This window comes from Habropoda laboriosa, unplaced genomic scaffold (genome assembly GCF_001263275.1).
Source record: "Habropoda laboriosa isolate 0110345459 unplaced genomic scaffold, ASM126327v1 scaffold197, whole genome shotgun sequence".
NCBI classification, from domain to species: domain Eukaryota; kingdom Metazoa; phylum Arthropoda; class Insecta; order Hymenoptera; family Apidae; genus Habropoda; species Habropoda laboriosa.
In genome coordinates, this window is record NW_017100305.1 from 63858 (window position 1) to 78457 (window position 14600).

General features: G+C 39.0%; 2 protein-coding genes across 5 annotated transcripts in view; both read right to left on the minus strand.

The window, feature by feature from the left end:
* Positions 1 to 234: 234 nt before the first annotated feature.
* On the minus strand, positions 235 to 9761 carry LOC108573989 (hexokinase-1-like). 4 transcript variants are annotated; one of them, XM_017936488.1, is made up of 10 exons: positions 6659 to 6787; positions 5090 to 5193; positions 2814 to 2967; positions 2380 to 2598; positions 1675 to 1994; positions 1473 to 1585; positions 1230 to 1388; positions 1012 to 1151; positions 815 to 948; positions 235 to 741 (listed from the first exon to the last, which is right to left on the minus strand). In XM_017936488.1, exons 2-10 carry the CDS (start codon positions 5171 to 5173, stop codon positions 652 to 654), a joined length of 1413 nt encoding a protein of 470 aa, XP_017791977.1. In that variant the 5' UTR covers positions 5174 to 5193; positions 6659 to 6787; the 3' UTR covers positions 235 to 651. The 4 variants fall into 4 exon arrangements, with proteins under 4 accessions (XP_017791977.1, XP_017791976.1, XP_017791975.1 ...); XM_017936487.1 differs by lacking the exon at positions 6659 to 6787 and adding an exon at positions 5334 to 5493 and having other exon boundaries at positions 5090 to 5211; XM_017936486.1 differs by lacking the exon at positions 6659 to 6787 and adding an exon at positions 9560 to 9761 and having other exon boundaries at positions 240 to 741.
* A 1631-nt stretch (positions 9762 to 11392) lies between these two features.
* Positions 11393 to 14600, minus strand: part of LOC108573974 (intraflagellar transport protein 88 homolog) — a 3993-nt gene continuing 785 nt past the window's right edge. Inside the window, exons 5-14 of the mRNA XM_017936468.1 lie at positions 14546 to 14599; positions 14252 to 14469; positions 13911 to 14142; positions 13488 to 13645; positions 13221 to 13407; positions 12960 to 13146; positions 12752 to 12899; positions 12211 to 12671; positions 11953 to 12147; positions 11393 to 11558 (exon numbers count right to left, since the gene is read on the minus strand). Coding sequence (XP_017791957.1) covers positions 11443 to 11558; positions 11953 to 12147; positions 12211 to 12671; positions 12752 to 12899; positions 12960 to 13146; positions 13221 to 13407; positions 13488 to 13645; positions 13911 to 14142; positions 14252 to 14469; positions 14546 to 14599 — 1956 coding nt within the window. The 3' untranslated portion in view covers positions 11393 to 11442. The remainder of the gene's footprint in view (positions 11559 to 11952; positions 12148 to 12210; positions 12672 to 12751; positions 12900 to 12959; positions 13147 to 13220; positions 13408 to 13487; positions 13646 to 13910; positions 14143 to 14251; positions 14470 to 14545; position 14600) is intronic.

The following is a 14600-nucleotide window of genomic DNA, read 5'->3' on the forward strand; positions in this document are numbered from 1 at the left end:
ATTTCTTCTTTTCTTCTAACTCGCGTAAAACATCTCGAACAAATGTAAGATCGAATTGACCTTACGCAACGACGATGAAAAACGAGACACCTAATTAGAAAAGATAACGCGAGTATTTCGAACAATGTGAGGAAAATAAGTTCTAGTACTCGAACATAAGCATACAGCAAGATACGCGTACTCCAGAAATATTGCACAATACAGTATTCTAAACGAAGTACATTAACATTCGAAGACGCATGATAAAATCCACGCTAATTCCACATAGGAATTATACATTTTCAAAAAGTTTTTCCTTACAAAGATATACAGTACATTGTTCTAGCTCTTCTTTAAATATCTCTCTGTGACGCGAGCGTATAACAACAAATAACAACAAAATGCTCTTAGCAACAACACTTTTGGTAGAATAATTTGAACCTAATGTCTTTAAAAACATAAACGAAAAAAAATGTATGCAAGAACTTCGAACGTGGAAGGTCAGCAACATGATTCGTGACATTATTAACATAGGGAATGTGACTGTACATGGCCGTCAAAATTACACTGTTCTCCGAAAAAATCGCTTAATCAGAGATCCGGTGCGTATCGTTTACGCCACTAATGAAAAACCCATTACATGCCGGCGTACTTTAAAACTTTTAATAACTACTAATTTAATCTTTCTTGGAGTCTTTGTGCGATTGCAGCAACCAGCGCAGCACCCTTTCCGCTTCCATCCTCGGCGTGGATCATCTTGAACTGTATATTATCGATCGGTTAATTGATTTTTCAAGAAAATCCGACTATTAGAAAGAATTTTTCGAAAATGTACCTCGTGTTTAGGAGCTAACAGAGGAATATATTGTTTGATCCACGTCTCTAGTCGAGGATGATGTTTGTAAAGAGATCCATCTACAGCGATAGTTACAGATTCCTTGTCGATTCGCTTTAATAGAACTGCTAGACCTAAAGAAAATCAATCTCGATTAATATCATTTGCAATTTGACATTGTTTATTTTCTAACTTACATATAGAAACTAGAAGAGCTGCACGATTCGATACAACTTCGCAAACATATTGTACAATTTTAACATCCTCTTCGTCAGGAATGATACCGAACTTCATCAGAACTTTCCTAGTACTGCTATTACCACCGTCCACCGAGTCCCTAGATTACAATATTTCTATGAAAATTTCGTACAGCACAAATAGCATTCCGAGTTCTACCTAATTCCAATCAACTTACTGCTCGATGTCCGATACTAAATCGCTAGTAAGATTTCCAGGTACCAAGAGAGATCCAGGCGTGTGTTCTCCTACGAATAAGAGCCCATCTTTGGTTAACTTTGCGAGCACCACTCGCACAATCTCGCCTAAGTATTTCCCGCTAATATATTTTTCAAACCTGGACATTTCGAAGAGAATGGTATAATAAATTAACCGGGGAGACAGGGACCTTTATACATTTTTCAACGTGCTTGCTACTTACGTGAATGAATTTGCAATAAGAGAGTTCGCGTCGTTCTCGCGATCGTAATCTGTCTTGATGAAGTCCAGGACGCCGTTATCCCCGAATGCACCCCATTCAATATCAATAATAACCTTTGATAGTAACGAAATAATTGTTAATTTAACATTCAGATATTAATATTCGTTCGACGTGAAAAGATTACGTTAGAGAAAAGAATTACCTCTCGTTCTCCGTGCCTCTCAGTCTCCCAATGCTCGACTCTGTCGGCTCGTTCGAGATAACATGCATTGCTACCGGTACCCAAAATAAGTCCAATCGCAGTATTATGATCTAACGTCGATCCTTGGATTAATGTTCCCGTGGTGTCGTTCAAAATAGCAATTACCTTCACTTTAGTGTCTCCTCGACGATCTAAAGCTTCACGGAGCAAATTCACCACATCCACGTTCATAGCATCGGGACAATTGAAAGTTTTGGTCCACGTCACTAACATCCCGATATCCAACGAGTGTTGAATCATAGGAAAGGAGAAGGTGAATCCTTGAAAGTAAAAGAAATCGATATATATCGAAAGATATAATCTTCAAGCGTGTTTTTTTCTTCTAATCGACATGTTCTTAGGAATTATTGTGTGAGTACGAGAATTATCGTATGGTAATCTACGGTTCGATCTACAACGAGTATTGTCCACTTGAATTGGTAAAATCAATGTGAAACACGGCACTCGAGAGCTGATAACAAACGGCGGTGCTTGAAGTCTCGACTTCGATACTCTCGAGCAGAATTTTATAATTGCAATTATCCCGGAATCACCAAAAGTCATTTGCGAGAAACGACAGGTTTCGCTGGTGGCAATTAAAAAACAACGCCTCACACGTGATTCCCCCGACGTTCTTTAACGTAATGTACGTTGATTCCAATTTACCAAGGGGAAGCTCTACATCCTGAAGACCCTGCTCAATGACGAAATCACTGACGCATTCCGCCAGATAATCAAACAGACGAATCGCCGAGCCCACTCTCAAATCAGAGTTAATGTGGTATTTCTTCACTTGCTCCCGTATAGGTGTACCATGGGCCAACTCCAAAAGAAGCACCCGGAGATGCGTGCCACCGAGATCCAGCCCCAAGTACAAACCCTCCTCTGAAAAAGCAATTTCATTTCGTCAATCCTTCGTTCCGGTCGTGAGTAACTCAACGATTTTCAATAAAAATAGAAGCTGTTATTTCAAAGCTCTCGTCGTCACACGTGAAACATTACCACTTGATTTCTTTTAACGGCTGTTGTATAACAAGTTAAACTTTGCATCGATTGTCTGAAAATTCTTATCGATCTTATCAAAGAACTGCTGTAACAACCTGTGCCATCGAGTAGCTCAGGGACGTAAGTATTCTCCATCTGCAACGACGACGGACACCGATGTATCCCTTTGTTCATCTCCGATAGAAACACATCCTGGATCTTCCTCACGGTGGCGGCCGTGAATCGCAATCCGGCCAATTTTTTGTCGATCTATAAGCAAAGTAGAATCTCTTGAACCATCTTACATCACCTCGATATTCGCGTTATCGTTATCGAAATTATTCGATCCGGACGATAGAAGGTCGGGGAAATTTTCCGTCAGCCGTAAATCTCAATAATCCCCCTGTGATAAACGTCACGAGGCATTTTCGCGGGATCCGAGACGTCGCTATTTACCCTGCTCCCTGTTACGTGATCCCTAATGGGATTTTAATAGACGAACCAGAAGAACGCGCTCGCGAGATGGCTAGATGGCAAATCCTGATAAAACAAGGAGGATTAACTTCGCGACAATAAATTGTTACCAGCCTGAAGGAAGTCGCCCATTCGAAAAGTACAATCTTCCATACGTATACACATTCTTCACCACTCGAGTTTACGTAAGAACCTGATGAACGCTAGCTTAACCGATCATTTTCGTTTACAACAAACGCACCCTCTCTATTCATTTCGTCTCTTTTTTTCTTTCTACAACATCGCGATACTTCGCGATCCAGTTTGAAGTACGCGAGAAGATCGAAAACAGAGTTCTCATGACCGGGATAATACTAATATTTCACTTCCTCGAAGGCAAACCGGTTGCATTCACGCAAACCTCGCCGCCAATGCGTAGCGTAAAAAATTCTGGAAACCGATATTAAATGGACGGAGGTGAAAGACAAGAAAATATGTTCGATCGATAATACCATATCCGTAGTACACAGTCGTCGCGGGAAAAGATATCCCGCGAACTATTTTCGCTGTCGCGTGTAAACAATCCCGGAACGCTGCACGCGACTCAAAGGTATTAAACTACATGACATGTTAAGTGGAATGAAATTTATTGCCGCTTCTTGTGGATTGAATTGTCAACGGTATATACTCGGGTGATAGCGACAAGGATAAAATTATTACCAACGTCTGTTGGTCTTCCTTCGACGTTCTATCTGGCCTCGTATCGATTCGACGAGATCGAGAAAGGAAACGGAGTGAAACAAAAGTAAACAGGGATTGGCCGTGACATTGCGACGGGCTACTTTAATCGAATGCAGAAAGAGTATTACGTGGGTAGCTTGGCTTATATATCAGCCTCTAGTTGTGTAACATTCTCTCTATGCAAATATTTATTACACAGACTGTGCGTTGCTCACTCTAAACGGAGGAAGATAAACAAAGCTTTAATATATATAATTTTTTCTTTTTCTTTTTAATTTGTTGTAACGATTATACAACGACTGAATGGAACTATTAGTTGCTCGTTTTCTGGCTAGCTATTATACCGCGACGCGAAACGCGTCTCCGCCGATAACACGTTCGAATATCGTACACTCTTCATAATAAGAATTGCCTGACGATAACCCTGTGACAGAGGTCACGATAAGAAGACGATTTATGAGCAGTTCGTTACTAAACGCGTGATAGCTCGTTAAGTCTAGCTTTATCCACCTTGACATGAATGTCCTGTTCCGTTGTTTATAAGAATAGCTACTATTACGTTCTCCATTTCACTCCACAAATTCCCCGGGATTTCTGTCGAATTTTCGCGTAGCGCAAATTTTTCCTCCGCGAGATCACACTCGAACCTATGGTACGAACAATTGTACACCGGGCGGAATAAATCGGGTACTGGGTAGCACAGAAATCGACGCGAACGAAAGTGAAAGTATCTGTATACGATCGATCGCGGTGTCAGTAAAATCTTAAGGAGAATGTTGCAAGGTTAGGGACTCCGATGTTCACCGTTTCTTGCATCCGGGGATGATTCAACGCAGCGATCAACGATCGGACAGATGTCGATCAATTTTACAAGAAGCGCGTGTAGACTCTCGAATTAGAAAATTTAAAAAAAATATTTTAACGCCGGCTAGATGATCGATGACAAATTCTTGCAACGATAGACGGTACATGGTGAAATCTCGTTCGTAAAGCTCCAAGCGTAATAAATCTTCGAGCCGAGTTCTATAACTTCGCGTTACTTCGTCAATGTTCTGTTATCAGGCGCGAGCGCCAGCGCGTCCTTGTCTGTGCCAGTTCAAGGGCTGAAAGTTCATGGCCAATAGACCGAGAATTGTCTTAGATAACCACGTCGGATGCTGTCGAAACGTTCGAACAATCGTGTGACCAATTGCCTTACCTTTTGTTGCCTTACGTCGTCCAAAAGTCCCAACGGTGCTACCTGTATGGCCTCGTTGAGGGCGTGCTCTGTGGGGACGACCATTTCTATAGGATCTCGATTGTCTGAAAGATTAGGGAAATCTAATTGAACATTATTAAAACTCTAACAAGTACACATTGAAGATAAGTGAAATTAGTTTCATTCATCTCGAAGAGAAATATACAGTGATCATTCGTTCGATATACGTGCAACGCGTGCTCACCTGATTGCCGCGAACGTTATCTAACAACGGAAGTCTTTTCTTTCTTTTTGAATGAAAGAAACCACGTTACGAGGCGAACGTGAATGAAGTGGTCGCGGTTGACGATAAGGTGGTCGTCGCTGAGGCAGAAGTCGTCGCGTGGTTCTTCGCGAGAGCGAGAATCGTTCTGAGGAGGAGTTAGAGGGGTCACGCTATTTACTATTCTTCGCTTATTTTCCCTCCTACCACTCTTTTAATCAACATTCTGTGAGATGATAACGCTGTTAGCTACTGCTAAACCAAAAGTTGAAAGTCCACGGTATTTTATAATGCCTGATAACAACACTAATCGAAACGCGTGAATAACAACATCGTTTTGATTTAGAAAGGGAACGCGCCACTTATTCGTCAACCCCTTGCATTGTGAAAGCACCTCCTACGCTCACCACTAGATGGACGAATACGACTAACATCCTTTCTCGCTAGTTCCCGCGTTAACTTTCGTTCCCATAAACACAACCTTCTCAAATAAGTTTATCTATTGTTTGCGTGAAAGGTAACGAATGTTCTACATAATCTTAACAAAGAGTCTACGACTAAAAAGCGCATTTTACTTTCTTTATCTTTCCCTTTCATCTTCGTAATTAACGACATTGATTATTACGACTCGAATAACGTCGTCATATACTTCTACGACGTTCCGTTGTTAACTAAAAATTGATCGGTAGCAGTGCACTGTTAACGTTACAGTTGACAACGATATTTTGCTCTGTACTCGAGAAAATTGTCGAACGAACGACGAACTTTGTAAATGCAGAAATCATGATTACTCGATCTAACGACTAACCTGAGAAAAATTATCCAACGATCACGTGTACTCACTCGGTGGACATTCGAAGGAAAGGAAAGCAGCCGCTTCAGAGTTCGATTGATATTTAATAAAGGAAGAAAACACGTCTGCTTAACCGATTTAATTACAAGACAGACATTCGCTGTTCTACTGGGGTCATCAACTATCGTACTATTATCTTGACGCTGATTGATAAATGGGAAATTCACGGATGATCGTGAGTCGTGTGTGTACACTCTAAGTTCATAATTCATCGAACGTTGTACTAGTTTTAAAGAAAATTTTGTATCAAGCTGGAGTAACAATTTCACGATACATCTTAAATCAGTAAGTAAGAATGAAAAACGCAAAAACATCGATCATCGAATACGTAGCGCGTTAGAGTAGCGACTATCAAATGGCATTTCACGAAATTCAAAAGGAATCCATAAACTAGAAAAGTTTCTTACGTTCACCGTTCACTGATCGTTTCTTCGAGTTATGACATTCCACTTACATTATTCGATGAACGAAAAATTGACTGCACTCCGCTAAGCTGTCGCGATTTCTGAACAACGTTTTTCCTCCATGCGTATACACAATGAAACGACACGTACATATATGCACTACCGTACAAACGCTACGCATGCGTGTTACACCAATTACTGTCCTGTACATAAACTGATCGTTTGAATCAATTGTGTCAGGTTCGTTAAACCTTGCAAATAAGAGAGTTAATGAAAGTATTTGACGGTTGAGGGTTCGAGGCAGAAATTCTATTTTTAGACGAATAAAATATTCGACATGTGAGGTATAAGAGAAGAAGGATCGCAATTTTAATATCATTACTAACACGTTCCGTGCCGGACCGATTTTTGGTTACTTTCCGTTCAGGTCGTGTGGGGCGTATACGCCCTATATGTACGTCTTCTAATATTTATAAGATCGCAAAAATCATTGTTATCAAGAAAAAGGTAACGTTTAAGCAACGGAAAAATTGTTTTCGTATACACCCCACGCGGCACGGAACGTGTTAAAGAGATGGAAGATGAAGAACCCGTTCGGTGAGAAAAATTCGCCGAGCTACATGCCACGTCTCTGACATACCACAGATATGTATTATTTTTATTTTCTTTCTACATATAAAACCTCTTCGTGCAGTTTCCGCGAATATTTACGTTATACGATAAAATTATACATCTACAGATAGCAGACAAACGATTCCTAGGAAATTGTATCGTAATAAGTAGGAACAAAGGAGAAGCAACGTGATAACATTCGAATGAGAAATTCTCGAGACGCGGGAAACGAGTGACTAGGCACTAGTTGCAAATTGCGCACAAGCGTTAGGAACCGCTTCGTAACCGTACAAACGCAAACTCGATTATCGAATCGATTTATTTCGAGAATTGAAAGATCAATCTGTTCACTCGTACGATGATCGTTTAACTTACTCGACCAGCGATAGATTTTTTTTCACTGTCGATTATCAAAGATAAAGAAGAGGCTGGACGCCACTAGAATATTCTTACGAGCCATCAAAGTCGTTTCGAACGAAGCTCCATTAAAATCAATTGGAAGGTGCAAAACGTCAACCAGGATAATTTAGCCACTTGACCTGACATGATCATTCTAATCCATAGTGCAATACGCATACTCGTCACATGGATAACAAACGACCACCATATTTCAAACAACACCTTCTTACCGGAGAACATTAGATCACGTAAAAAAACACGTATCGATTATCTTCGCTTTCAACCTACGGGTGATCCACCGTTTTTTTTTCCATCTATCGTTACACTATCAACGCCTGACGTTTTATTATGACGCAAGTGGAATACGTCACGATAGTTCGACGTACGAACCGCGTGTATGTAAAACACAGCCAACGTGTGTACGTACTGTTCTAATTTATTTTGAAAGGTGAAATCTTGCACAGCTTTTTTTACGAAAAGCGTTACCCGTGTATAATAACGGACTACCCTTTCATTAAGAGCATGCATGGTTATGTATGATCTTTACCGCTTGAATTATAGAGCTTCCGTGAATTACGGCGCACAGCTTTAGTACGAAAAGCGTTACCCGTGTATAATAACGGACTACCCTTTCGCTAAGAGCATGCATGGTTATGTATGATCTTTACCGCTTGAATTATAGAGCTTCCGTGAATTACGGGACCATTATCACCAAGGTCTCGAGTAAGCCTTAATCGAATAGAATTCCCTCGAGAGTGCAGCGGCTCGTTTTACGTTTCGGGACGTTCGAATATTCTTATCGCAACTTTCTAGACGAAAGTTCAATTATTTTGGTATCGAGGAGTCAACGTAATCTCCGATGTTATTTATAATTAAAGCAAAAGTAATCCATTATCGATTCCGATAATACCGTATTATAATTAACTAGGACACAATTAATCCAGATAATATGTAACATTTTTGGAATGATGCGTGACAAATGTGTAACAGTATATCGCGGGTTCACGCGATCGACGCGTTATTTTTAGATGTACTTTATAGTTATTGATGAGATCACTATAGATCGAAACACGTTTATAGACACGTGTATCGGGTGAGGTGGCTGTCAAGCTTCTCTATTGAATCGTCAGGTTTAATATACGCGAAGGAAAACGAGACCGTTTTCGTTCATAGATACAATAATACGGAGAATGATAAAACGTGTAATTTTAATTCCGTAAAGCATTCAAGATGATGTACCAGAGTGTTGTTGTGCCGCGATAAGCCTGTATGCCTCTCGTAATGTTATTGTACAATATGAATTTACACGATCGTTATCAGGACCGGGTGATAAAACATTTATCGAGGCTGAGAAATGTTTGACAAATGTAATTACGGATAAGATGTTTCGCGTTCAAGGCTTTCATCTTCGACATCGTCGTTAACGATGCGCTACACAAGCCAATCGTGAATGGCAAGGTCTAGTTTAAGAGTAAGGAAAATACAACGTGAATATGGATGAGCCGCGATAATTGTAATTCTGGAATTTTGAAAAGCGCAACGTTCAACTGTACTAACGAGAATCACGGGAATATACGTTTGAACGTGATATGACAACACATGCAACACATTTCAAGGACCCACGTGGGCTCGTCGACCAAATAAATACACTAGAATAACGCGCTTATTACGTTTCATTTACCGTGTTTGCGGCAAATGACATCAACATTTCGAACCAGTTCGAAACATAACAAATCGCGAGCGTGGTGGATTCGATTCAAAAAGCGATACACGGTATTAAGATGACACCGCAATACTGCCGTTGACATCGCTTCTAGGATAAATCTCAGTGATACCTCCTCTTGTCAACGATCGACAAGCGTAAAGACGCTTGACCGCACGTGCACCACCTCGTTACATTCTCACGGTTCATTCTAGGAAATTGAGAAACGCAAGCTCACCCTAACACTTTCTACGTATAACTGGCGTGTCCGGGAACGCTCCAGCTTCCGATCCTCTTCTGTTCTTCACTGGGTCCAGTTACCGGTCAACGACTGTGAAGTTCCTCGAGACGTGACAGAGCACGCACACGTACAAACACGTGGGTGAGACACCGTGAAATGTACTCCGTCTGAGAGGAGCAAAATGGTCGAGCCTCCAGAATGTCGCTTTCCCCACTGCTCCAACTTTAAAACCATATCTGTGCGTATTACGTGCGCGCGCCTTCGCGCTCACACGCACACTACCCACCACACGTGCTACACGCGTGTGTATGTGTTTTCGCGGATACGTCGCCGATAGTGTTGATCTATGGTATGAACGCGCGCGCGCGTATCTGAGAATATCGCGTGCATTGATACCACGTGATATTGTAGCCGTGATCGAAAACCGCGTAACACGCGTATAAATGCAAGGATTTCTCAGGCGTATAATCGTGCAGCCAGAGGGCACGAGTGTTTTTTTTTTTCTTCCTTCAGCTTCAAGTTCCTCCTTTACGTCTTCTCCGTCTTCGATCTCGTAGAAACATGACACGGTAAACGTACAACCCTTTGGTGCAGAAATTGATTTAAACGTAGATCGACCGGAGAAAGACGATCCTGGCTAGATGAAGTATACTTAGGATAACTACTGTACAATAGGAATTTATTTCATATGAACTTAGCATAGGTGTGTATTAACCGAGAACGATATATCTCAAATGATCCTGCAGGTTCGCATTATATCGGTTAAACGGTGTTTGAATATAGCTGAAATAAAATAACAGCCGTCTCTTCTAAACTACATAGGCTAAATGGAGTTCGATTAAATTGACGAAGTGGTTTCATAAATTGGTTAAGTTAGATTTCATAATGTACGGCACCGGCCTATAAGCGACCGTCTTGCACTTCGAAATGATAATTAACAAAAGTACAATTCGTGTTAAGATGTCCGGGAGATGTATTGAGGCTTGGCTTTGAATCCCTAACAGGGACATGGGTAGAGGCAGTTGATAGTTCACTTTGGTAACGTACATTCACTGTACCATCCGGTATTAACCACTTGCGCAGGCAGCCAATTCACAGATGCGCGTGCCAGAACGCTATACACTGTAACTCGCCGTGAGGAGTCACTTGAAACGAGAAGACTCGGTAGAGCCTTACGCAAAAAGTTTTACACAGATATGAACACTAGTTTTATTTATTAATAATATCGTACAGTATAGTATATTTCAAAATAGTCTGGAATATGTAGCGTCACAAGGCATTCCTTGCATTCCCACGTAGTTCACTGCGTTTTTTGTGTTTTGCATATACTCTACACCTTCTCTGTGCATTTTTTTTAGCTTTTGTGCGTGGAATATGCCTTAGAAAATGTCCCCATTGCTTTGCTTGTAAACAATGCGGTATGTTTTTGATAATCAGGAATACGTACACTTTGTAAAATTTGTTCTGTATTACAAACTGCAAGAACTTTGAAATACATACATCCGTATGAGACACTATACCAATGACTCCACGCGACGCGATGCAATCTGAAAATATACTTCGACAAACGATATCAGTCGACGTGCCGCGTATATCTTTCCAGCGCAAGTGGTTAATACAACGAATCTAATGTGCGTATACAGTTTTTTGACGCAAACTTAGATGCCGATGTAATTAATTTAATTGAATTAGACAATTAAAAAGTGTTTTATTCTACATTTCTATTTTCATTTATTCGTCAAATAATGTGCTTGTTATAAAATTAAAACATGTGCAATATTCAACTTTGTACACAATTTTTCATAAGTTTCAATTGAGAATCTACTGGTGTTACGTTTGTAAAATAGTAAAGTAAAGTATAAAAGTGATAAATATTCACATTACTCCGGTAACAGATCGTCGCCAAGTTCTTCGTCGCCGAAATCGTCATCTCTCTTTCCAGCAGACGTCATAGGGCGAGTAGGTAGCGGGCCAATTGGATCAACGTAATGGGTACCTACATAGAATACTTTTCATGCACCTGTGTACTTTACGATGACTCGGATATCATACAATATTTCATTATAAATTATTGGAGAATTTGATAATAAACTATAGACTACTGTACAAGTCTGGGAATCATTGCTAAGTAGGGAGAACAAGAATAGGCTGTTCAAAATAGCTAGACTCATATATCATCTGTTCAATCCATTAAGGCAGTTCAACCGTCATCTGTAGATCATTCTTGTTAATGTTCATTTCGAATAAAGCTACGCGTTTCTGAAGCTTTGATAGCTCTAATAAATACTCAATTTTATATATATATATATATACCTACCATTTTACGAATTGTGCTGATAAGAAAATTCTTTATTTTTTTATTATGTCTTCGGTTTCGAAAAATTACGTACCTGTCTGATCACTCGTATCATTTGTTACTTCTGCGATATTTTCACTTGTAGAAATTCGGTTAGATCGTACAACGCCAGCACTGCTCAAACCTTGATTTTCTTTTCTACCAAAGGTGGGACTCGATCTATGATCTGATAGTACGCTCATTCCGGAACCAGTTCGTGACGATGCCCCACTGTTGCTCCTTCTTGACCCTACACATAAATATTGTTACAACAATGTTGCGATTAATGCAGTTAAAAATATAAATTATATACCTGGCCTTGCCGATCCTTGTCTATCCTTCAGTTCCTTCGCTTTCTCAGCGCGTTTTAATTCCGTTGCATATAACTGAGCTTCTTTTAAACCGAGATCGCTGCATAAACGAACTAAAAATTTAAGGCACTCAATGTTCTCAGGAAATTTATTGTGAATGTCTTGATACTCCTCAAGAGCTTTATGAAATTGGCCAGTTCTTCTTAAACATGCAGCCACAAGTAGTCTCCATCTTGGCTCATCGGGAGCAAGTTCCACTGCTTTTTTGAAATAAATTAGTGATTTCTCGGCAATTTGCATGGACACAAAATATGATCCGAGCCAATCGATTACCTCAAAGTTTGCGGGAAAGAATCTATAAGACTGTATCGACATGAATTTTAATAACATTGTACAATAGGATAAACCTAGTTTTTGCAAAACTCCAGGGTCACACGGTATTATACCAAGCAGCTGATTGTACCTAGTGCAATTTGTTTTATATAAATTAATTATTTATACCAAACACAGATTCGAAATTAATATAAGAAATAATCATAATACCATTCTGCTGCTTGATCTACGTCGTTCATAAGTTGATACAAATGGCCAATTTGATACAATGTTTGTGGATCGTGTCTAACGATATTACGAACTTTCCAAAAGCATTCCAATGCTTCTTCGTACATGCTTTGTTTCTTATACACTAATCCTATTAGATAAGTTTTCATAAAGAATTTTATACTTCGATTTATATGTTAATAACAATTACCTAAGTTATAAAGGGCTTGAACGTGACTAGCGTCTGTATCTAATGCACATAAAAGAAGCTCTTTAGCAATATTTAGTTCACCCTTTCTGATCGCACACGCTGACAAGTTAACATAAGCTGCTGCATTGTAAGTATCTGCATTTCGAGCGACTTCTCCGCATCTCTCCGCTTGATCATAATCTCCTTGCTAAATATTACATAGAAATTGTTGTATTAACTTGTTAATACTTCATTTAAAAGCAACAAATGCAAGTATCTTACAAGAAAATAAACAAATGATAGCATGGTCGCAGCGGAACTATTAGCTTTACTTTCTCGATTTTCAAACATTTTTAAAGTATCGATAGCTAACTGTGTTTCTCGATTGTGTAAAAATACCATAGCTTTACTTATTTCCAAATCGGCAACTAACGGTCCGTAGGCTGAAGACTTTATAGTATCCACACACCTTTAAAACATCTGATTATAATTAACTAAAGATTTCATTTTGATGTAATGTATACATTAAAATAATCTCTTAAACTATACCAAGCAAAACCAGCTGTAAGTGTGTCTTCAATTACAGGTGCTATGAGTTTTGCAGCACAAAGGATAGTTCTTTCAGCTTCTGATTTCAATTCTTTTTCTAACATAGATAAATCATCGTTTTTTAAAATCTCATTCAATATGTTAGAAGCAACATCATCCTATAAAACGAATAAACAGGATTAAAAGAAAATTTAAATATTCATTTCATTGAAAATCAATGATTTGCACTGTGCTCAATGTGTGCAATATTATAAATTTGCAATTATTACACAAAAGTGTTAGTGCATAATATCACAAGTTTCTTTTAAGTGTTCCCTAACATTATTTAAAGCAGAAAAGACAAATAATTATGTAACTACTGAGTGTGGGCAGTGACCAGAAAAACACTTTATATAATGATATTTATAAATGTGCCCAACTCACTGTACTTATATTATATCTGTCCTCCTGATCTATGTTAAGTTGAACCTCTAATAACTCTAAAAATGCTCTTTTCATTTTATCTCTATGAGACAATGCAAAATGGCATAATACTGCATGCAAGCCTGCTTTAAATTCAGCTCTTTCTTTCATGACCCATTCAAAACTATTAGCTGCTTCTTCCAAACGACCCATTTGCACAAATAACATTCCAATGTTATGCATTATTTTTATTCTGTGAATTATTTAGTGAGTTAATGGTAATACAGCATAAAGTACAAACATACAAATCCAATACCAGTAACCCAACAAATTCTTGCAATAACATAGTATCATCTTAGTACCTTAAATCTTTATGAGCTGTTGGAGCTTGGTCAAATGCCATTCTATACATCTTAATTGCTTGAGACAACTGTCCCATTTTAACATATACATTTCCCATGTTCACTTTTAATCTAGCACTATTACTAAACATTCTATTTCTTGTTATAGCTTGATAAGTTGCTATAGCTTCAGTAAACATATTATTGTTAGTGTATTGAGTTGCCAAATTAAAAATGACCTAAAAGATTATACATTATTAAGTAATCTCTAGCATTTTTGTAAATTATAGTTGTCAGACAAAAAATGATTCTTACAGCAAATGTTAAATCTACATTATGACTATCACTTAGCCCAGCTTGTTCTTGTAAT